General features: G+C 67.9%; 5 protein-coding genes across 10 annotated transcripts; 4 read left to right on the plus strand and 1 right to left on the minus strand.

Moving 5' to 3' along the window:
* Positions 1-1,289: 1,289 nt before the first annotated feature.
* On the minus strand, positions 1,290-5,403 carry RBMS2 (RNA binding motif single stranded interacting protein 2). The gene is given in 14 exon segments (XM_085212346.1): positions 1,290-2,381; positions 2,469-2,543; positions 2,627-2,734; positions 2,920-2,967; positions 3,058-3,237; positions 3,240-3,287; positions 3,384-3,400; positions 3,403-3,492; positions 3,567-3,646; positions 3,748-3,973; positions 3,976-4,077; positions 4,699-4,757; positions 4,847-4,998; positions 5,197-5,403. Coding segments are annotated over 14 exon segments (1,341 nt in total). The 5' UTR covers positions 5,266-5,403; the 3' UTR covers positions 1,290-2,294.
* Positions 5,404-5,694: 291 nt separating this feature from the next.
* Positions 5,695-8,359, plus strand: LOC104916175 (aquaporin-4-like). 3 transcript variants are annotated; one of them, XM_085212370.1, is made up of 5 exons: positions 5,695-6,589; positions 6,986-7,306; positions 7,373-7,525; positions 7,593-7,673; positions 8,045-8,359. In XM_085212370.1, exons 1-5 carry the CDS (start codon positions 6,575-6,577, stop codon positions 8,261-8,263), a joined length of 789 nt encoding a protein of 262 aa, XP_085068496.1. In that variant the 5' UTR covers positions 5,695-6,574; the 3' UTR covers positions 8,264-8,359. The 3 variants fall into 3 exon arrangements, with proteins under 3 accessions (XP_085068496.1, XP_085068495.1, XP_031413462.2); XM_085212369.1 differs by having other exon boundaries at positions 5,695-7,306; XM_031557602.2 differs by having other exon boundaries at positions 6,986-7,525.
* Positions 8,360-8,680: 321 nt separating this feature from the next.
* On the plus strand, positions 8,681-10,972 carry LOC104915839 (lens fiber major intrinsic protein). The gene is made up of 4 exons (XM_085212398.1): positions 8,681-9,516; positions 9,758-9,922; positions 9,993-10,073; positions 10,580-10,972. Exons 1-4 carry the CDS (start codon positions 9,157-9,159, stop codon positions 10,760-10,762), a joined length of 789 nt encoding a protein of 262 aa, XP_085068524.1. The 5' UTR covers positions 8,681-9,156; the 3' UTR covers positions 10,763-10,972.
* A 327-nt stretch (positions 10,973-11,299) lies between these two features.
* On the plus strand, positions 11,300-17,889 carry TIMELESS (timeless circadian regulator). 4 transcript variants are annotated; one of them, XM_085212254.1, is made up of 29 exons: positions 11,300-11,652; positions 11,724-11,877; positions 11,969-12,083; positions 12,173-12,235; positions 12,345-12,446; positions 12,531-12,686; positions 12,762-12,895; positions 12,978-13,065; positions 13,169-13,345; positions 13,449-13,666; positions 13,740-13,843; positions 14,066-14,235; positions 14,312-14,431; positions 14,499-14,650; positions 14,719-14,816; positions 14,889-15,015; positions 15,102-15,297; positions 15,389-15,540; positions 15,650-15,735; positions 15,785-15,917; positions 16,007-16,089; positions 16,166-16,308; positions 16,422-16,587; positions 16,693-16,761; positions 16,835-16,953; positions 17,026-17,161; positions 17,234-17,267; positions 17,392-17,474; positions 17,555-17,889. In XM_085212254.1, exons 1-29 carry the CDS (start codon positions 11,556-11,558, stop codon positions 17,668-17,670), a joined length of 3,591 nt encoding a protein of 1,196 aa, XP_085068380.1. In that variant the 5' UTR covers positions 11,300-11,555; the 3' UTR covers positions 17,671-17,889. The 4 variants fall into 4 exon arrangements, with proteins under 4 accessions (XP_085068380.1, XP_085068381.1, XP_085068379.1 ...); XM_085212255.1 differs by having other exon boundaries at positions 17,026-17,155; XM_085212253.1 differs by having other exon boundaries at positions 11,301-11,652; positions 15,800-15,917; positions 17,026-17,267.
* A 57-nt stretch (positions 17,890-17,946) lies between these two features.
* APOF (apolipoprotein F) lies at positions 17,947-19,029 on the plus strand. Its single transcript, XM_085212366.1, has 2 exons — positions 17,947-18,073; positions 18,154-19,029. Exons 1-2 carry the CDS (start codon positions 17,976-17,978, stop codon positions 18,998-19,000), a joined length of 945 nt encoding a protein of 314 aa, XP_085068492.1. The 5' UTR covers positions 17,947-17,975; the 3' UTR covers positions 19,001-19,029.
* The last annotated feature ends 100 nt before the right edge of the window (positions 19,030-19,129 follow it).

Below are 19,129 nucleotides of genomic sequence, written 5' to 3' on the forward strand. Positions count from 1 at the left end.
CCACCTTTAGTCCCCCCCCCCCAAACCTCCCCTTTATCATCACCCCCCCCCCCCTTTTCTAGACCAGCCGTGTTCGTTGCAGTGGACTTTTTGATAAATGTACAGGTTTTTGTGGATTTAAATTTATTTCTTTCTATATTTTTAGGACCAAGCTCATTTTTAATAATGGTTCAAGGAGAACAAAGCAGATTCCGGTGTTTTTTCCCCCCCCCCCCTCGCCTCCCTTTGTGTTTCCCCCCCCCCCCCCCCCCGCCCCCGTTTGTCGCTGTCCCCCCCCCCCCCCCCCACCATGAGCTGTAGGACCGTGCGTGTCGAATAAAACTCACGTTTGGTAGAGAGCTGCTGTCAGTCATCCTTTGGGGGGGGGGGCTGAGGGGATGGGAGGGGGGGGTGGGGGGGGCACGGGGCTGGGACCCCCCCCCCCAGAGCAGCACCCCCAGACACAACAGAAGCAGCGGTGCTTTTCTTTGCCGTTTTATTTAAAAACAAAACAAAAAGAAAACTCCAAAATTGAGGGGGGAGAAGGAGCTGAATTTGGGGGGGGGGGGGGGGGAGAGGGGGGGTTGTAAATGGGGGGGGGGGGGGGCCGGCCGGAGCGCGGAAGCAGAGGAAGAAATACAAAACTAGAAACCTCTCAGATCCTTTTAAAAAAAAGCAACTTAAAAACCTGTACAAAATGCGCTACGTATAAATTAAAGGGGGGGGCAGAAGGGGGGGGGGGGGGAGCGGGGGGGGGCTGCAGCATTGCAGCCACAGCTCAGATCCCCCGCCCTCCACGGTGGGCAGGATCCCAGCGCCCCCCCCCCCCTCCCCCAGCCCCTGGGCAGCAGAGGAGGGGGCTCAGTGCCGGGGGGGCCGTCTGTGGGGCTCCCTCTTTGGTTCCTTCCTGGGGGGGCCCCTGCCTCCCCCCAACCCCGGGGGTCACCTGGTGGGGCGGAGGGCACCGGCACGAGCAGCAACGGGAGAGGTGGGTGATGGCTGGAAACCGGGAGCGCTGCCCGCCCGGGGGGGGAGGGGGGGGGGGGCGGGGGGTGAGAGGCTGCAGCCCCTCTCCTCCCTCCCCCCCCCTCCCCCCCCCCCGCAGACCTGGGCTGAGCACGCGCTGAGCTGCGGGGTGAGGTAGATGTGTGGTGGGAGGGGGGGCCCTGCTGCCCGGGGGGGGCCCCTCGGCCCCATGGAGGGACTGAGGAGCCCACCGCCCCGACTGTATGGGGGGGGGGGGGGGGGGCAGGGGACCCCGCTGCGCTGGGGAGGGGCTGGAAGAACTGGGGGGGGGGGGGGGGGGGGGGGGGGGCGCTGGGCAGAGCTGGCACTGGGGGGGCACGGCCGGCCCCAGAGCTGGAAGCAAAGAGGGGAGGGGGCTGCCCCCCCCCCCTCCCCTTGGAGACAGACAGACGGACCCACAGAGTGGGCTCATAATGCGGGAGGGGAGGGAGGGGGCCTGGGGGAGGCCGGGGCAGCTCAGCAACCCCAATCTTTGGTTAAAAGAGACGCCCCCGCGGCCCCCCCTGATTGTCTTTGCGCAAGCGGGGGGGCGTGGTGGGGGGGCTCAGCAGCCTCCGGGGGCGCAGGGTGAGTCTAAAGTGCCTGGCTGGCCCGTGGGGCGGAGCAGGGGGTTATTGCACTTGTCCTGCCCCCCCCCGCGGCTGGGGGCAAGGGACGGTGGGGGGGGGGGGCATGCAGAACCCCAGGCCCCCCCGGGACAGGAATGGCTGCAGCAGGGGGGGGAGCAGCACCCCGGGCCTGCAGGGGGGCTGGGGCGCCGGACCCTACTGGAGAGGGAGGGTCCATCGCTACTCCCTCCTCCCCACTGTGGCAGCAGAAGGCACGGGGGCGTGGGGTGGGGGGGTCCGCAGCTTGGGGGGGGCCTGGCAGGGGCCACGGGCCGTGGAAGCACAAGGTTGGGAAGGGAGGGAGGAAGGAGGGGGTTGGGGCTGCAGCTGCTGCGGATGGGGAGCCCCAGATCCCTCTGGGGGTGGGGGACGGGGGGGGGGGGGTTCTTGTTTTTCTTCTTTTCCTTTTTTTCCTTTTTTTTTTTTTTTTTTTTTTTGTCATTTTTTTCCTTTTTTATAAAATGCAGGAGGGAAAAAAAAGCCCTCCCATTGCAGGGGGGCTGCCCTGGGGGCTGCGGGACCCCCGGCACTTCAGGACCTCCCCCTCCCCCTCCCCCCCCCCAAAAGCGTGAGCCCCTCCCCCCCACCCCACCTTGCTGAGGAGGAGGAGGAGCAGAGGCAGGGCACAAGGTGGGCAGCAGCGGTGGGGGTCCCTCGGTGCCGGCCCCCCCCTGCCCGCTGCTACTTGGGGTAGGGGTAGGGGAAGGCTCCGGGCTCAGAGGGCGACTCCACGGGGCCGTGGCCATGGGTGGGTGCAGCACTGCCATCCTGTGGGGAGGAGGTAGCGGAGAAGAGGCTGGGACCCCCCCACAGTACTGCAGGACCTCCCCCACCCGCCTGTGCCCCAGCACTCACCTCCAGTGGGACCGCGGGTGGCACTGGGGGGTACGGTGGGAGGAAGGCTCCAGGCAGGGCAGCAGCGGGCACGTACTGGGGGGGAGGAAGTATCAGTGGGGCTGGGGGGGTGGGGGGGCAGTGGTGGGGGGGAGGAGGGGTACAGCAGGGGTCCTTACCGTGCCAGCGCTGCCCAGAGAGAGATGGCCGAGCTGCTGGGCCAGGGGGGCCACCACCGAGGGCTGGAGGGGGACGGCGTGGTCCACGGCGGGGGCCAGCACTGTGCCCTGCATGGCTCCATCAGCAAGGGGGGGGGACACAAGAGGGTGGGGGGAGCAGGGCCGTGGGGTGGGGGACACGGGGGGTTGGGAACAGCAGTGGGATGTGGGGCTGGGATGTGCGGGGTGGGGTGGTAGGGTTTGGGGCTGGGGCTCTGGGGACCGGGATGTGCAGTGCCTCCTGCTGTGCTCACCGTGGGCTGCACAAGGTAGGACTGGTGCATCCAGGTAGGGCTGTGGACCTGCAGAGCAACCAATGGGTGGGAGCTGCAGCCAACCCGCTGCAGAGACCCCCATCCTGCAGGGAACCCCCACCCTCTACTCCCATATACCTGGTAGGAGGAGACAGGTGAGGGCAGGTAGGGAGCCAGGGCGGTGGGTGCAATCATCCTGTTGGGGGCCAGGCCGTAAGGTGCGGGGTAGAACCTGTGGGGTGGAGTCAGTGACGGGGTGGAGGCTGCAGCCATCTGCCCTTCCACCTCCCACCACAAGCATGGGGGCTGCGGGACTCTCACCCGTTCTGCAGCGCTGTGGCAGGGTCGTAGGCCAAGGTCACAGTGCCCTAGGAAGGGACAGAGGGGTCAGAGCTGCCCCATGGCGCTGCCCCCCAAGAAGAGCCCCCTCACTGTGCCCCATTCTGCCCTCAGACCCCATTTACCGCGTCACTGTCCCGGCCCAGGCTCTCCCATTGGGCACAAACTTGCCCTGGCTCTGCCGTTTCTTCTGCCCTCCATCTGCAAACTTGCAGAGCAGCGGGTCCGGGGGGGCTGTGGGGAGGGCTGTCAGTACCACCAGGCGGCACCCAGCCACCCTCCCCCGCTGCCCTGCACCCCAAGTCTACCTGGCACCCCTGGGGGGGTCTTGATGTACTTCCCATTAAAGTGGGTGATGACAGCCTCGCACTTCTCCGTGGACTCCATCCTGGTGGGTGGGAGAACGGCTGGAGGGGCCCTTCTGGGTGTCCCCAGGGCCTCTGCAGCCCCTCGCTGTTCGCCCTCCCCCAGCCCCACGCAGCCCCATACCGTGCAAAGCCCACGCCACGGCTGGCCCCGTGGGGGTCCCGCAGGATGCGGGTGGACACAACCTGCCCAAAGGGCTTCAGCAGCGCCTCCAGCTCCTGCTCGTCCACCCCCAGCGGCAGGTTGGAGATGTAGAGGTTGGTGGGGTCCTGCTCCTGTTGCTGTGGGGAGGGATCAGGGGGCAGCGGGGACACCCGCTGGGGTGGGTCTGGATTTTGGGGTCCCCCCCTTCGGGCCTTACCTTGGCCATCTGTGCCTGCACCCCGCTGGCCTTGAGAGCCGTCACTGCCTTCTGGGCTGCCGTGGGGCTGTCGAAGTCCACGAAGCCGTAGCCTTGGGGGGGGGGGGGGGGAAGAGGAAGGGACATACAGAGTGAGAGGGGCGAGAGAGACCCCAAAGCCTTCAATCCCACCCCTACTACTCAGACCCCCAAACCTCAACATCCCCACCTTCTCCTTAGACCCTAAGTGCAGTGAAAAGGCCCCAAAATGCAAACCATCCTTCCTTGTCTTGGACCCTAAATATACTGGAAGTGACACCAAAGTCAATCTCCTCCCCTTAGGCCATAAAACCCAGCACTCCATTTTCCCCTTAGTCTCCACGCACAGTGAATGGGACCACAAAACCCTGACACTTTTCTTTTCCCCTCAGACCCTAAATATAGTGGGAGGGACCCCGAAACTCTGATCCCCTCCTCCCCCCAGACCCTAAATACAGCGACAGGGACCTCAAACCCCTGATACCCCCGAACTCCTTTTCTTTTAGTACAGTTTAAATGACCCCAAAACGCTGATTTCCACCCCCCCGTGCCCCACTTTCATCAGACCCCAAAATCCTGACTCCTCCCCCTTTCCTCTAAATACAGTAAAAAGGACCCCCAAACCATTACTCTCTTTCCCCCTTTATGCCCTAAATACAGCGAGATGGTCGCCCAAACCCCAATCCCACCCCCACCTTTGCACTTGTTGGTCGTCTTGTCCAGGATGGCTTTGGTGGAGACGATCTTCCCGTAACTGTGTAAGGAATCGAGTGTGTGGGGGGAGGGGGAATTCCAAATTGCCCCCCCCCCCTCTTAACGAAGCCCCCCCAAGGCCCCACTCACGGCTGACACAGCTTCACCAGGTCCTGGTCGGTGGTCCCGGGGTGCAGCCCCCGGATGTACAGATTGGTTTTGCTCAGCTGTTCGCCCGCCCCCCCGGAAGAAGGGCTGGGGCTGGGGGGGCCCATGGGCTGCGACGGCGGCGCATAGGGCTGCTGGAGGCGGCGGAGGGGAGGACAGTCGGTGTCACCGAGGCCCGGTCCCGGTTGGGGTCGCCTCCCACTCCGGCCGCGACCCACCGGGCCCCGCCGCCCGCCCAGACAGAGGCCCGAAGGGGCGGGCGGTGGGGCCTGGCGCGGCGGGCCTGGAGAGAGAAGGGCGGCCTAGGCCTCGTCCCCCCCCGCCCCGTTTACCTTCTTTCCGCCCTTACTGCAGGCGAAGGCGGCCAGGCCCGGGCGCGGCGGCGGCACCGAGAGCAGCATCCCGGAGCGCGCGGCGGGGCGGGCGGCTCCGCCTGACGTGACGCGGGATCCGGGGCGGGCCCCGGCAGGCGGCTGCGGCCTAGCAGTGAAGGGCTCGGGGAGCGGCCCGCTCCGCGCCTTAACGGGATTTTTGGGGATACAGCCCCGCGCTCGGGGGCTTCGGTAACCGGGGCCCGCGGCGGCCGCGGCCTACAAGCAGGACGCGGTCCCTTTAAGACCGCAAAGCCCCGCCCCCGCCGCCATTACCGCCACAGCGGAGGCGGTCGCACCGTATCCATGGGCGCAGCCATTTTGGAGCTGTCGGTCACGTGTTCCTCCGCCATCTTGGCACCTCCTACCCCCTCCGCGTGACTCCAGCTGAAGGCGGGCGGGGGGTCGCCATCTTGGCGCCTCGCGGGGTTCTCTTTCAGGCCCAGAAGGACGGGGCGGGTCTGGGGGCGGCGGGGCCTCCGTGGGGCGGGGGGTGCCGGGAGGGAGCTGTGGGGCAGGAGAGGGTCCTCAGTAGGGGTCATGGGGCAGGGTAACGGGTCCCAGGAACCCTGGGGGGCTCCTGTGGGGCTGAGGTAGGATGTGCGGCCTGACCCGTGCCCCACAGAGGGCCCCTGTGGGCCGTGGAACCGCAGCGTGTCGTCGTCCTCCCTCCCCCCCCCCATACACGGCCTGGGGGCAGGGCTGCGTGTCAGGGCGGCCGTCCCCATCCTTTGTGCAGGGATTGTTCTGGCTCTTTCGGGGCGGCTGCGGGGCTGTGCTGAGCCAGGCCCTGGGCAGCGACCCGCTGACTCACGCCGTGTGTGGGGCTGCTGAGCTGGCAGGGACGTGGGGCCCGGCCCCCCCCTCCCCACCGCACTGCAGCAGGGCTGGGGGCAGCTCCAATTCCACGGCCCCTCCTGTCCTCTCCTGCTGCCTCCAGAACTGGGCATCCCCGGTGCCCTCCTGGCACTGCAGTGTGAGCAGGGCTGGCCCCATCTGCTGCCCCTCCCCCCCGTTCATCTTCTGCGTTCCCTCCTTTCATCTCTGCCTTTCATCTCCCACCTGCGCACCTCATGCTGGTTGTCGTGGCAACACCCCAAAGTGCCCCTGCTTGTTGCCGTGGCACCCACAGCATCCTGGGGTGCCCGAGCCCAATTTCAGGCCCCTGCAGCTCCTGCCGCGGCTGTGCCCTGTTGGCAGACCTCTGGTGTGTTTTGGGGGTGCCCTGTGCGGGGTGTGAGCACCCTCCCCAAATCAAGGGGGGTTGGCAGGACCTGGGGCTGGGAGGTGCCCCTGCCACGGGCATCCTCTGTGCTTGCCTTGGTCCTGCAGCTGCACCATGGCCATAGGGGAGGTAAGACCTTGCGAGCCGCGTGACCCCAACCCCTCTACCCCCAAGCCCTAACTGTGAGGTCCTGGGGTCCGTCCCTGCCAGGGGAACGAGGCTCATGGCCCTTGTAGCCTGTGGTCACAGCCCCTAGCCCTGCTGGGGGGCTCCCTGCGTGCCCCTAGTGGGGAACCCCATTCCTGCATTGCTCCAGTTGCCATAGTGACCCCATTGCCAAGGTGCCCTGTTGCCAAGACACCCTTTGTCACCGTGGTTCCTGAGGCATCCAGTTTCCATGGCACCCCATCATCTGTCATCACCGACACTCCATCGTTTCGGTACCAAATTGCTGAAGGGTCTCATCACTGTGACACCCCGCCACCATGGCACCCCATCATCATGACTTCCACTTCGTGCCCACAGGAGCTGCACAGCGGGCGCTTCTGGCGGGAGGTGTTGGCCGAGGCTGTGGCAACGCTCATCTTTACTGGGGTGGTCCTGGGAGCCTCAGCTGCCCCCAACCCCCTGGTGCCAGCCCTGGCCGGGGGGCTGGCGGCTGGGACGCTGAGCTGTGCCCTCGGAGCGCCCCAGGCCAACCCAGCACTCACCCTGGCACTGCTCTGCACCCACAAACTGGGTGCCCTGCGTGGGGCTGCTGTGCTGCTGGCACAGTGTGCCGGGGCTGTGCTGGCTGCCACTGCTGCACGCCTGGCACTGCCGGACGACACCGGAATGGTCAGCAGGGTGAGTGTCCCCGTCCCTGCGCCCATCCCGGTCCCGGCGGGTGCTGAGGCTCTGCTGTGCCCACAGGTGAGTGCAGCAGGGACAGCGGGGCAGGCATTGTGCTGGGAGATCTTTGCCACCTTCCAGCTGGCGCTCACCACCTTTGCCTCCACCAACCATGAGGCTGTCCCCACCGGGCTGGCCCTGGGCTGTGCTGTCGTTGCTGGAGCTCTGGCTGCGGTAAGGACCCCCCAGTGCCCCCTGCCTGTGGCCCCCTGGCCCGGCCAGTCCTGACCTGCTCCCCCAGGGGCCGTTCTCGGGGGGCAGCATGAACCCGGCCCGCTCACTGGGGCCTGCCATCGCCACCGGCATCTGGGACAACCACTGGGTGAGTCATAGAACCTCTGGGTTCACCCGGAAAGCCCACTGTGGGGATGGGTGACCCTCCCATCCCATCCTCCCCCAGGACAGCAATCCCTGCCCCCTCCCCCCTCCCCTTTCATTCACTCCCCCTGAATCACCCTCAACCGCATCCCCAGACCAGGTCCTCCTGGTCCCCCCATCACAGAACATTGGTTCTCCCCACCCCCATCCTTTGGCCCTCCTGCTCCATCCCAAATGTGGTTCCCTCCTCACCCCTGGAGCAGCTCCCTCTGGTCAGTCCCCATCCCTAGTGTGGGCCCCGCGTCCCCTGGCAGCTCCTGACCCCCGTGTCACCCTGGTATCCCTGCTCCTACTGCTCCCACTGACCTCCCCCAGGTGTACTGGGTGGGACCGGTGCTGGGTGCCGTGCTGGCTGGGCTCTGCTACGAGTTCATCTTCGGCCCTGGTGCCTCCCGGGAGAAGCTGTGCGCCTGCCTCACCTGCCGGGACGTGGCACTGGTGGAGACCACCACCCCTCCCCCCTCCTCACCTTCCACTGCCCCCCTCAGTGCTGCTCGTACCCCTCTGGCCTCCCAGGGCCAGGGCATGGCCTGATGGGAGAGACGCGGGGGCTCTGCACTCTTGCCTCTTTCTCCCCCCCCCTCAAACTATCCTCTTCCCCATGGGGATTAAAGGTGCTTTTGGGCCAGAGATGAGCGCAGAGTGGTGCTGTGGGACGGGGGACGGGGGGTCCAGGTGCATGGGGTCATTGCGGGGCCTCTCCTTGCACTCCCCCCATGCCGTTCCCCCCCTGTTGTCCCCACGGTGGGGGCTGGGGGGCTGCTCCTGCCCTGTGCGGGCGCTGAGCACAGCAAAGCCTTTTGTCGGAGCCTCTGCAGCCCCGGCAGATTCCTGCGGGCGCCAATGGCCGCGCTCAGCCCTAATCCCCCCCGGCCGGGGGCTTAGTGCCTGCTAAGCCAGCCTGAAAGCACCAGAGCCAGGCGGGGGGGGCAGAGGGGTGGGCAGCGGCAGCCCCTGGGGGGCACCTGCACCCCTGTGATGTGGGGCTGGGCATGGGGCACCTGCAGCCCCCAGGACGTGTGGGGTTGGGGCAGGCTGGCTCCCAGTGCTGCCCTCCCATAGTGTCCCCCCAAAACCCGGCTGGGGGGCGGGGGGTGTCACAGTGTTGCCCACAGCCCCAGGTATGTTGTTGACCCTAGGCCCTATAGAGGGTACCTATGGGTCAGAGCCACCCCCCAGCCGGCGTCCCCAAGGGTGGGGGACGCAGCTCTGGGGGGTCCCCACTCTCTCGTGGCGGTGGAACTGCCCCTGAGGGGGGCACTGGGGTCCCGCACAGCACCTCACCCACCCTATATCCCGGGCAGCGAAGCAGTTAACGGGGGGTGGCGGTGGTGGGGTCCCACCCCCGGGGCCGGCTGGGGGGGGGCTTATAAAGGTGGGTGCGGGCGGCCCCCGGGAGGGGAGCGGGGCCGCAGCGGGGCCGGGCCATGCGGGAGCTGCGCTCGTCCTCCTTCTGGAGGGCCATCCTGGCCGAGTTCCTGGGCAGCCTCCTCTACACCCTGCTGGGGCTGGGGGCTTCGCTGCGCTGGGCCCCGGGCCCCCACGGGGTCCTGGGGTCCGCCTTGGCCTTCGGGCTGGCCCAAGCCACCCTGGTGCAGGCACTGGGGCACGTCAGCGGCGGGCACATCAACCCGGCCATCACGTTGGCCTTCCTGCTGGCCTCGCAGCTCTCCCTGCCCCGCGCCCTGGGCTACCTGCTGGCTCAGCTGCTGGGTGCCCTGGCGGGGGCCGGCGTCCTCTATGGGGTGACACCGGCCGCCGTGCGCGGCACGCTGGGCCTCAGTGCGGTGAGCGGGGCGGGGGGCTGGGGGGCTCCGGGGGGGCTCGGAGGTGGGGGAGGAGAGAATAGGGAGCTGGGGTGGGGGGAAACGGGGGGCTGGGGGCGTTCGGGGTTTCACGGGGGTGGCCGAAGGGAAATAGGGGTTTGGGGAGAGGGGAGATGGCGTGGAGGGGGTGAATGGGGAATCGGGCGGCCGAGGTCCGGGAGGCGTGAGGCTGGGAGCGGCACTGAGCCCCTCTCCCCCACAGCTGCACCCCAGCGTGGGCCCGGGCCAGGGCACGGTGGTGGAGCTGCTGCTGACGGCTCAGTTCATCCTCTGCGTCTTCGCCAGCTTCGACGACCGCCACGACGGGCGCCCCGGCTCCGCTGCGCTGCCCGTTGGCTTCTCCCTCACCCTCGGCCACCTCTTCGGGGTAAGGGGGGGTGGCAGCTCCGTGGGACGGGGGGAGCAGCCGGCACCCACCGCCCCCTCCTTCCCCGCAGATCCCATACACTGGTGCTGGCATGAACCCTGCACGCTCCTTTGCCCCCGCTGTCATCACCCGCAACTTCGCCAACCACTGGGTAAGTGGGGAGGACTCTGTGGCCCGGCCCAGTCCATTCCAGCCCATCTTCATCCTGCCCCGGTCCATCCCAGTCTGCCTCAACCCACTGCTGTCCTGCCCAGCGCATCCCAGTCCTATCCCAGTGCATCTCAGCTGAACCCAATCCATCCTACTCCCGTCCCAGTGCATCCCAGCCAGCCTCAGTCTGCTGCAGTCCTGCCCAGTTTGTCCCAGTCCTGCCCAGTGCATCCCAGTCCTACCCCAGTCCATCTCAGCCTAACCCAATCCATCCCCCGCTGTCCCGGTCCACCCCGGTCCCGTCCCTCTCCATCCCATCCCATCCACAACCCCGCCGGCTGCAGCAGCCCCGAGGGTTCCCCGCCGGGGGGCTCACATCCCTCATCACCGCACCGCTCGGGCTCAGGGATGGCCGCAGGGGGGGTCGCGGCCGCCCCTCTCTCGGGTTGAGGGAGGGTGGGATGGGGGGATCCCCTTGGCCGCCCCCTCCCACGCCGCCCCCCGCAGGTGTTCTGGGCGGGTCCGCTGCTGGGCGCGGCGCTGGCGGCTCTGCTGTACGAGCTGGCGCTGTGTCCGCGGGCGCGCAGCATGGCGGAGCGCCTGGCCGTGCTGCGGGGGGAGCCGCCCGCCACCGCGCCGCCCCCCGAACCGCCGGCGGAACCGCTGGAGCTGAAGACGCAGGGGCTGTAGGGCCGCCCCCCATCCCACCCCCAAACCCGGGGCCGCCTTTGCTGTGTCGGGGCCGCCGATGCGGTGCGTGTGGTGCGTGCGTGTGTGTGCGGGGCGGCGGGAGCGCGGCGGCCAACGGCACCCAGCGGCCGGCCCCGCCCCGCCGCGGCGGGAGCTCCGTGTTCGGTGAATTAAACCTACGCTTTATTTTGGTAACCGCTCTCGGAGGGCGGGGGGGCGGGGGGGCACCGCGTGCGGGGGCGGAGCGCGGAGCGGCGCCTTCCCGCGCCCGAGGCGATGCCCCGCCCAGGGGGAGGGGCCACCGCGCAGCCCGAGCCGCTCTTAAAAGGGCAACGTCGAGGTGGGCGCAGGGTGGGGAGCGGGGAGCAGCGCGGTGCGGGGAGAGCGGGGGTGTACGTGTGGTCGCCACGAGGGGCTGAGGGAGGGGAAGCGGGGTGCGGTGCGTGGTCTCCGCTTGTAGCGGGCGGTGGGCGGAGTGGGGGGGACTGACCGGCGCGGTTCGGGCGTTTCCGCTTTAAGGCCTCCGGCGGGGGACGGCGGGAGGGGCGGGGCGGGGCGAGAGCCGCGGGAACTGGGCCGGTTGTGTAACGGCGGCGGCGGCGGGACCGTGCGGGGCTGCGGGCTTTCGGTACCCGGATCGGGATCGGGATTGGGATCGGGATCGGGATCGGGATCGGGATCGGGATCGGGATCGCGGCCCGGAGCCTCAGAGCCGCCCGGTGCCCCGGGACCGGGGTCGGGCCGCTCCGCCCCGCCGGCTCTTGCCCGGCTCCCCGCGCCCGCCCCGCGCTGCATGGACTGGTACATGATGAACTGCGAGCTGCTGGCCACCTGCAGCGCCCTGGGCTACCTGGAGGGCGACGTGTACCACCGCGAACCCGACTGCCTCGGTACGGCACGGGGAATGGGGGGGGGGGGGAGAAACCGGGGGGATGCGGAGTTCTGACCGCCCCTCCCGCAGAGAGCGTGAAGGATCTGATCCGGTACCTCCGGCACGAGGATGAGAGCCGCGACGTGCGGCAGCAGCTGGGAGCAGCGCAGATCCTGCAGAACGATCTGCTGCCGCTGCTCGTTCAGTACCCGCAGGACCGGACCCTTTTCGATGCCGTCGTCAGGTACCGGGGAGCTGCGGGGATGGTGCGGGGCTGCGCTCCCACGTGGGCAGCGGTCCCGAGTCCTGCCCCTCCCCCCCAACTCCCCCCATAGGCTGATGGTGAACCTGACGCAGCCGGCGCTGCTCTGCTTCGGCAAAGTGCCATCGGATGCCACCGCCCGGCACCACTTCCTGCAGGTGCTGTCCTACCTGCAGGCGTACAAAGAGGTGAGGTGCAGCCGTGGGGTGATCTCCGGGTGGGGGGGTCTTCAAACCCTCCCCCCACACACACAGAGCTCACAAAGGGTTTTCTGCAGGCGTTCGCCAGTGAGAAGGTGTTTGGGGTGCTGAGCGAGAAGCTGTACGAAGTGCTGCAGCTGGTGGGTGCTGGGGATCCGGGGGGGGCTCTATGGGGCTGAGGGTCGGGGGGCAGCTGTGGGGCTGGGGGCCGGGGAGGTCTATGGGAGTTCTGACAGCCGCGCACTGCAGGACTGGGAGCAGAGGCAGGAGGAGGACACGCTGCTGATCGAGCGGATCCTGCTGCTGGTGCGCAATGTGCTGCACGTGCCCCCCGACCCCTCTGCGGAGCAGGTAATGGGAGGGGGCGGGACAGACACAGGGATCCCCACGGCAAGGTGCCCTGCGTGCTGCCCCCCACCCTGTGCTGCCCCCCAGGGTGTGGATGGCGATGCCAGCATGCACGACCGCGTGCTGTGGGCTCTGCACATCAGTGGCATGGACGACCTGCTCAAGTTCCTGGCCAGCGCGCCGGCTGAGCAGCAGTGGGCTCTGCACGTCCTCGAGATCATCTCCCTCATGTTCCGTGACCAGGTGAGCGTGGTGGGCGCAGGGACCGCCCTCAGCCCCCCATCCAGCTGTGCTGAACCCCCCCACCCTGCCCCGCAGAGCCCGGAGCAGCTGGCAGTGCTGGGACAGGGGCGGGCAGGCGCGGAGTGCGGGGAGGACACGCAGGAGCTGCAGAGTCTGCGGCAGCGGGAACAAGCAGAGCAGAGAGCACGGGTGCTGCAGCGTCCATCCAGGTGGGAAGGGGGCTGGGAGGGGGGGAGGGCAGAACCCTGTGGTTGGGTCAACGGTGCTCATCTTTTGCATTCTCTCCTCCAGGCACTCCCGTTTCCGTGGTTCCTATGTCATCCAGGGGCTGAAGGCCATCGGGGAGCACGATGTTGTCTTCCATAAGGGGCTGCACAACGTGAGTATGGGGATGGGGAGCACGGGGGGGGGGCTCGGTACGGTGTCGAGGGGCTCAATGCGGTGCTGAGAGGCACAGCTCATGCTCTCCTCTCTACCCACAGCTGCAGAGCTACAGCCACGACCTGGGCAAGGAGACGCGCCGGGTGCCGCGGCGTCGCTGGGCCCCCCCTGAGCCGGGACCCCCCCGGCGCTCCGCCCGCAACGTCCGGCTCTTCCTGAGCTGCTTCTGCCAGGACTTTCTGGAGGATTGCTACAACCGCCTGATGCTGCTGGTCAAGGTGAGGGTGGGGAGTCATTCCCCCACCTGGGGTCACCCGCCCCACTTCAGATCACCCCCCACCTGGGGTCACCCCGTGCTGAGTTCCCCCGCACGCCCCCCAGGACCAATTGCTGCGGGAGAAGGCACAGCAGCACGATGAGACCTACTACCTGTGGGCCACCGCCTTCTTCATGGCCTTCAACCGTGGCCGGGGATTCCGTGCTGAGCTGGTGTCGGAGACGGTGAGCGTGCGTGCCTTCCACTTCATCGAGCAGCACCTCACCAACTACTACGAGATGGCGCTGATGGACAAGAAGGAGGCGGCCACCTGGGCGCGCAGGTGGGGGTCGCAGCCCCCTCTTTGGCCCCAAGCCCCCCCCCAGCACTGCCTGACCACCCTGTCCCCCCTGCAGGATGCACCTGGCCCTGAAGGCGTACCAGGAGCTGCTGCGCACGGTGCAGGAGATGGACCGCTCCCCAGAGCCAGCGGTGCGGGACAGCAGTCAGGTCATCAAGAGTGAGTCGTCCCCGTGTCCATCCGCGCGTTTATCCATCTGTGGCTCTGTCCATCTGTCCATCCCTCTATCTATCTGCATGGCCCTCTTTCCTTGCGTCCCTCTATCCACGTGTTTGTCCGTGCGTCAATCTCTCTCGGCATCCATCTGTCCGTTCCCCTGTCCAAGCGCTCGCACATCCGTCTGTCTGTCCACACTGACCCTGCCTCCCTCCCACCCCCCAGACCACATCTTCTATCTGATGGAGTACCGGGAGCTGCTCCTCGCGCTCTTTCGGAAGTTCGATGAGACGAAGCAGCCTCGTGCCTTCCTGCGGGACCTGGTGGAGACGGCGCATCTCTTCCTGCAAATGCTGGAGCGCTTCTGTCGCGGCCGCTCCGGCCTCGTGGTGCAGGTGGGTTGGGGTCACCGAGGCTCTGCGTGGGTCCTTGTGGTCCCTCCTGACCCTTCTCCTCTCCTTCATCATGCAGAGCAAACGCGTGAGGAGGAAGAAGAAGCCCCGTGTCCCTGCAGCGCCGCAGCCGCCGGGCGCAGCGGAGCTGGAGGAGCTGTGGGCAGCGGTGGCCCCGCAACTCCAGGACTGCCTGCAGGTAGGGACAGGCCCTGCTGTGAGGGGGTGTCCACAGGGTGCAGGGTGACAGTGTGACCCCCCCCCAGGGCACAGTGCCGCTCCCTGAGGACGTGGTGCCTTTTGATGCTGCCTCGGAGACGCCGGTGGAGGAGCAGCGCGTGGCGGCTCTGCTGCGCATCCAGGAGTGCCTGCGGGAGGGGAGGGCACCCCAGGCCCTGCGGCTGCTGCGCTCTGCCAGGTACCCCCAGCCCCCATCCCACCCCTCAGTACGTGGGGATGCGGTGCCAACCTCTGCCCTCCACGCAGGGAAGTGTGGCCTGAAGGGGACGTTTTTGGCCCCCCCGGCGCGGAGCCCCCCGAGGAGACGCAGCTGCTGCGGGAGATCTGCTTCGCTGCGCTGCCCCGTGAGTGCACAGCCCTGTCCCCTGGCAGTGGGGTCTGGGGGTGCTCTGGGCCCCTAACGCCGCCCCCCACAGGGCCCACCCCCTCCCCCGAGGCTGAGGAGCCGGAGGAGCCTGAGGAAGAGGAGGAGGAAGAGGAGGAGGAGGAAGAGGCAGTGCGGGTGTCGGAGAAGGAGTTCAATTTCATGGACTACCTGAAGCGGTGAGGAGAGCCTCCGAGAGGGGGAGGGGGGCGCAGGGAGGGCAGCGCAGTGCTGCTCACCAATTATGGGGGGGGGGGGGCTCCAGGTTTGCCTGCGTGCCCGTGGTCCGTGCCTGCACGCTGCTGCTGCGGGGCTACGCACAGAACAGCGCCCGCACCAACCACTGTGCTGCACGGCTGCTGCACCGCCTGTCCCGGCAGCTGCGCATGGAGGCACTGCTCTTCCAGCTCTCCCTCTTCACCCTCTTCCAACGCCTCCTCAGCGACCCCGGCGCCCACCAGGTGAGGCACAGCCCCAACTCCCCCCTGGACCCCCACCCCAATTCCGGCCCGGTGCGATCCTGCTGCTCTCACCCCTCTGTTCCACCCCCAGGAGCTGGTGGCCTTGGCCAAGTTTATCCTGGGTAAGTTCTTCACGCTGGCAGCCACCAACAAGAAGGCATTCGTGGAGCTGCTCTTCTGGAAGAACGCTACGGCTGTGCGGGAGATGAGTGAAGGCTACAGCTCCCTGAGGGATGGGGAGGGGTGAGTGGGCCAGGGGGGCTGTGGGGTTGAGAGAGGGGCAGTGGGCGTGGGGAGGGGGCTGTGGGTTGGGAAAAGAGCTCTGACTTCCCTTCGTCGCTTCTTTGCCCAGGGCTGGAGCACGCCGGACCCCCGCCTGGAGCCCACAGGAGGAGCAGGCGCTGCGGGAGCTGTTCTGGAAGTATAAGGAGGCAGAAGGTACGGGGGCACTGTGGGGGGCAGGGGATGTTATGGACCCTTCTTGCAGCCCCCACTCCCACAGGTCAGGACATCATTGCCTCCATCCTGGCGGAGCTGCCTGGCCGCACACGGCGACAAGTGGTGCAGCAGTTGGTGCGCATGGGGCTGGCGGGCAGCGCCAGGGACTTCCCACGGCCAAGGTGGGGATGAGACCCCACGTGGGGACCCCCGTGATGGGGAGCGCTCTGTGTGCCCAGTTAGGCACCTAGGGTTGTGTCCTCCCCTCCAGGAAGGGCACCAATATTGTGTTGTGGACGGAGGAGCAGGAGCTGGAGCTGGAGCGGCTCTTTGAGGAGTTCAGGGCATCGGATGGTGAGTGGGTTCCAAAGGGAAGGGTGTGGGGGGGCTCCAACACCTGCCGACCCCTCACGCTGACCCCTCCCCACAGACATCCTGGGGAACATCATGAAGAACCTGACGGCACGGCGCTCGCGGGCGCGCGTGGTGGAGAAGCTGCTGGCAATGGGGTTGGTGGCAGAGCGCAAGGAGCTGCACAAGAAGCGCCGGAGGAAGAGCTGCGGCCCCCAAATGGTGCGCGGGTTTGGGGGACCGGGGGGCTCCAATCCAGGGGTGCTGTCCCCCTTCCCCTCCTCCCCCGGGCACCCAACCCCCCCACCGGCACCCACGTGTTACGGTCCCTGCAGGGTGAGGCAGATGCTGCAGCAGTTTCAGCCCATAACAGCTCTGCTGAGGACAGCGAGGAGGAGGAAGAGGAGGAGGAAGATGAAGCAGAGGATGACCCCGTGGAGGAGCCCTGGGACCCCAAGGAGGGGACGGGGCTGGCCCTGGTGCAGCGCCTGCAGCAGGAAGGTGGGTGGGAGCAAGGGGATGTGACCCCACTGCCCTTCAGGCTTGACCCCCCCCCCCCATCCTTTGGGGTCAGTGGGGCTGCACTCCCTGACTCCACCATCCCAGGGCTGGATGGGCCCCTGCGGTGGCTGCAGAACTGCCTGAGGAGGACGGCGCGGGACCGTGAGACGGAAGGTGAGCAGGGCTGGGGGGCACAGGGCTGGAGATGGGGAAGGGGCCGGGCTGACAGCGCTTCCCCCCCCCCCAGGGATGTCCTTCCCAGTGCCGTTGGTGCCGCTCTCAGAGGAGAACGAAGATGCCATGGAGAACCGGGGCTTCCGTGCTCTGCTGCGGGAGGTGGGGCTGCGGCCCCCTGCCAACGAGCAGGTGATGCCCCCACCCCCATCTCTGTCCCCATTGCTCCTGGCACAGCCCGCAGCATCCCCCCTCTGTCCCCAGGAGTCCTTCTGGCGCATCCCTGCTGCCCTCACCCCACAGCAGCTGCGCCGTGCAGCCGCCTCCATCACCCCCCCGAGCCCTCAGGGACCCCCCCAGGAGCTGCCAGCAGCACCTCAGGACCCTGCTGGAGGTGAAGGTGTGGGCTGGGGCTCAGGGAGCAGTGTGACGGGTGCAGGAACCTCCCCTGAGCCCCTCTGCCCCACAGCAGAGCCGCTGCCATCCCCGGGATCGGGCTCAGAGAGGTGAGGCTGGGGTCCCACTGCTGACCCTACACAGGGTCCTCACTCATGGCGGGGTGGGGGCCATGGCCTCAGGTTCTCCCAGTGCCCCCATGGGCTCTGCTGACTCTATCACCCCCCCACACAGCGAGGAGCCCCTCACCATCCCCGCACCATCAGGCAGCAAACGGCAGCGGCAGCTCGACAGTGAGGATGAGGATGGCGACATGAGTGAGTGCAGCCCCTCCCCTGGTTGTGGGGCGGCTTTTCCTCCCTTCTGCCCCTTCCCCTGACCCTTTCCACTCCCATAGAGGCAGAGCTGCCCCCCCCGGATTCCCTGTCAGAGGAGGACGAGGACCCCCACCCCATGGGCAGGAGAAAACGCATCCGCCGCCTTCTGGAGGAGGAGGAGGAGGAGGAAGATTGAGCCCCCCCAGGACAGCAGTCCCTGCAATGCCCCCATTCTGCTTTTTGTACAGGTTTTGGGGGTTCTCTGTGGGTTTTTAAGCTCTTTTTAAAGGCGCGGTGCTTTTCCTTCCCCTGTCCCCATTTTACCTTTCCATGCAGGGTTTGGGTTTAGGGTTTGTTTGTTTGTTTCTGGCACTGTTTTACATCGGGAACGGCACCAAATAAATCAATGCACGAAGTCTCTGGGCTGTGCCCGGCGCTGTCGGGGGGGGGCCGGGCCGGCCGGCTGGGGGGCGGTGCGGGGCTCTGTCCCCGTGTGTCGCAATGGGCGCTGATAGCGGCGGTTATAAAGGGGCTGTGGAGGGGAGGGGGGGGGGCACAGCGCAGCGACGGAGGTGCGGGGACAGCGGTGACTGCGAGCGGTGAGCGGGGGGCTGGAGGGGTGGGAGGGGTGGGGGTGCAGCTGTGGGCTGACGGCTGTGCCCCCCCTGAACCTCCGCAGGTGCCCCCGAGCCGCCACCATGGGCCGCACTCTGCTCTTCCTCCTCCTCCTCCCCCTCCTCCTCCAGGGCCGGGGGGAAACCGCGACCACCGACCCCCCGCGGGGTGACGGAGGGACCGCGGCGGTGCGGGGGCTGCTGGCGGAGGTCGCTCCTCCACTGCAGGCACTGCGGGGCCGAGGGGTTCCGTGCGGGGCGCTGCTCCCCGACGCCCTCCCCGGTTTCTCCCGCATCCCCCTGCTGCCCCGCGCCGTGTCCCGCGCCTCATTGGCGCTGGCGCTGAACGGGGCCGGTTGCGAGGCGGAGGCGGAGGCGGCGGCGCGGGGGCTGTACCGGGAGCTGAGCCCCCCCGCGGCCACCGCCCTCCTGCGGGGTCTGGCGACGCTGCGGGACGTCCCCGCGCACCGCACGCTGCCGCTGCTCTCCAGCCTGGCCCGACTGCGGCGGCGCTGCGCTCTCCCCCGCAACGAGACCCGCACCGGGACGTTCCGGTGCCGTCGAGAGGCGGAGGACGACGTGTGCAGCCCGCCCGGGGAGCGCGAGGCGCACGGGGTGCTCGAGTGGGTGCCGGGCGTCAACGCCGTCTACAACCTGGGCAGCGGCCTCTACTTCGCCTTCCAGGGCTGCGAGCTGCTCGCGTCCGAGCGGGCGCTGCAGGCGGCCGAGGATTTGGGCTACGCGGCGCTGACGGCGCTCATCGGGGGCGGCGGCCCCGTGGCCATGGGGGTCCGGTTCGGGCTGCAGCCCGGTATCAAAGCGGGGGTCCGCGCGCTCTACGGGTACTTCACCGCCGACGGGGAATCCCCGACGGCGCCCAGCGCTCACAGCGGCCCCGTCCTCGTGGTGTGAATAAAGGCGCGTCCCCGCCCGTATCCCCATCGCTGTCTCTGTCCCGGTCGGTGCTGCCGCGTCGCTCCGGGGCGCGGGGACCTTGACCCGAGGACGGCCTTGGACGGGACGCGCGGTGACGGCGCCCGG

This window comes from Meleagris gallopavo, chromosome 31 (assembly GCF_905368555.1).
Source record: "Meleagris gallopavo chromosome 31, MGAL_WU_HG_1.1, whole genome shotgun sequence".
NCBI classification, from domain to species: Eukaryota; Metazoa; Chordata; class Aves; order Galliformes; family Phasianidae; genus Meleagris; species Meleagris gallopavo.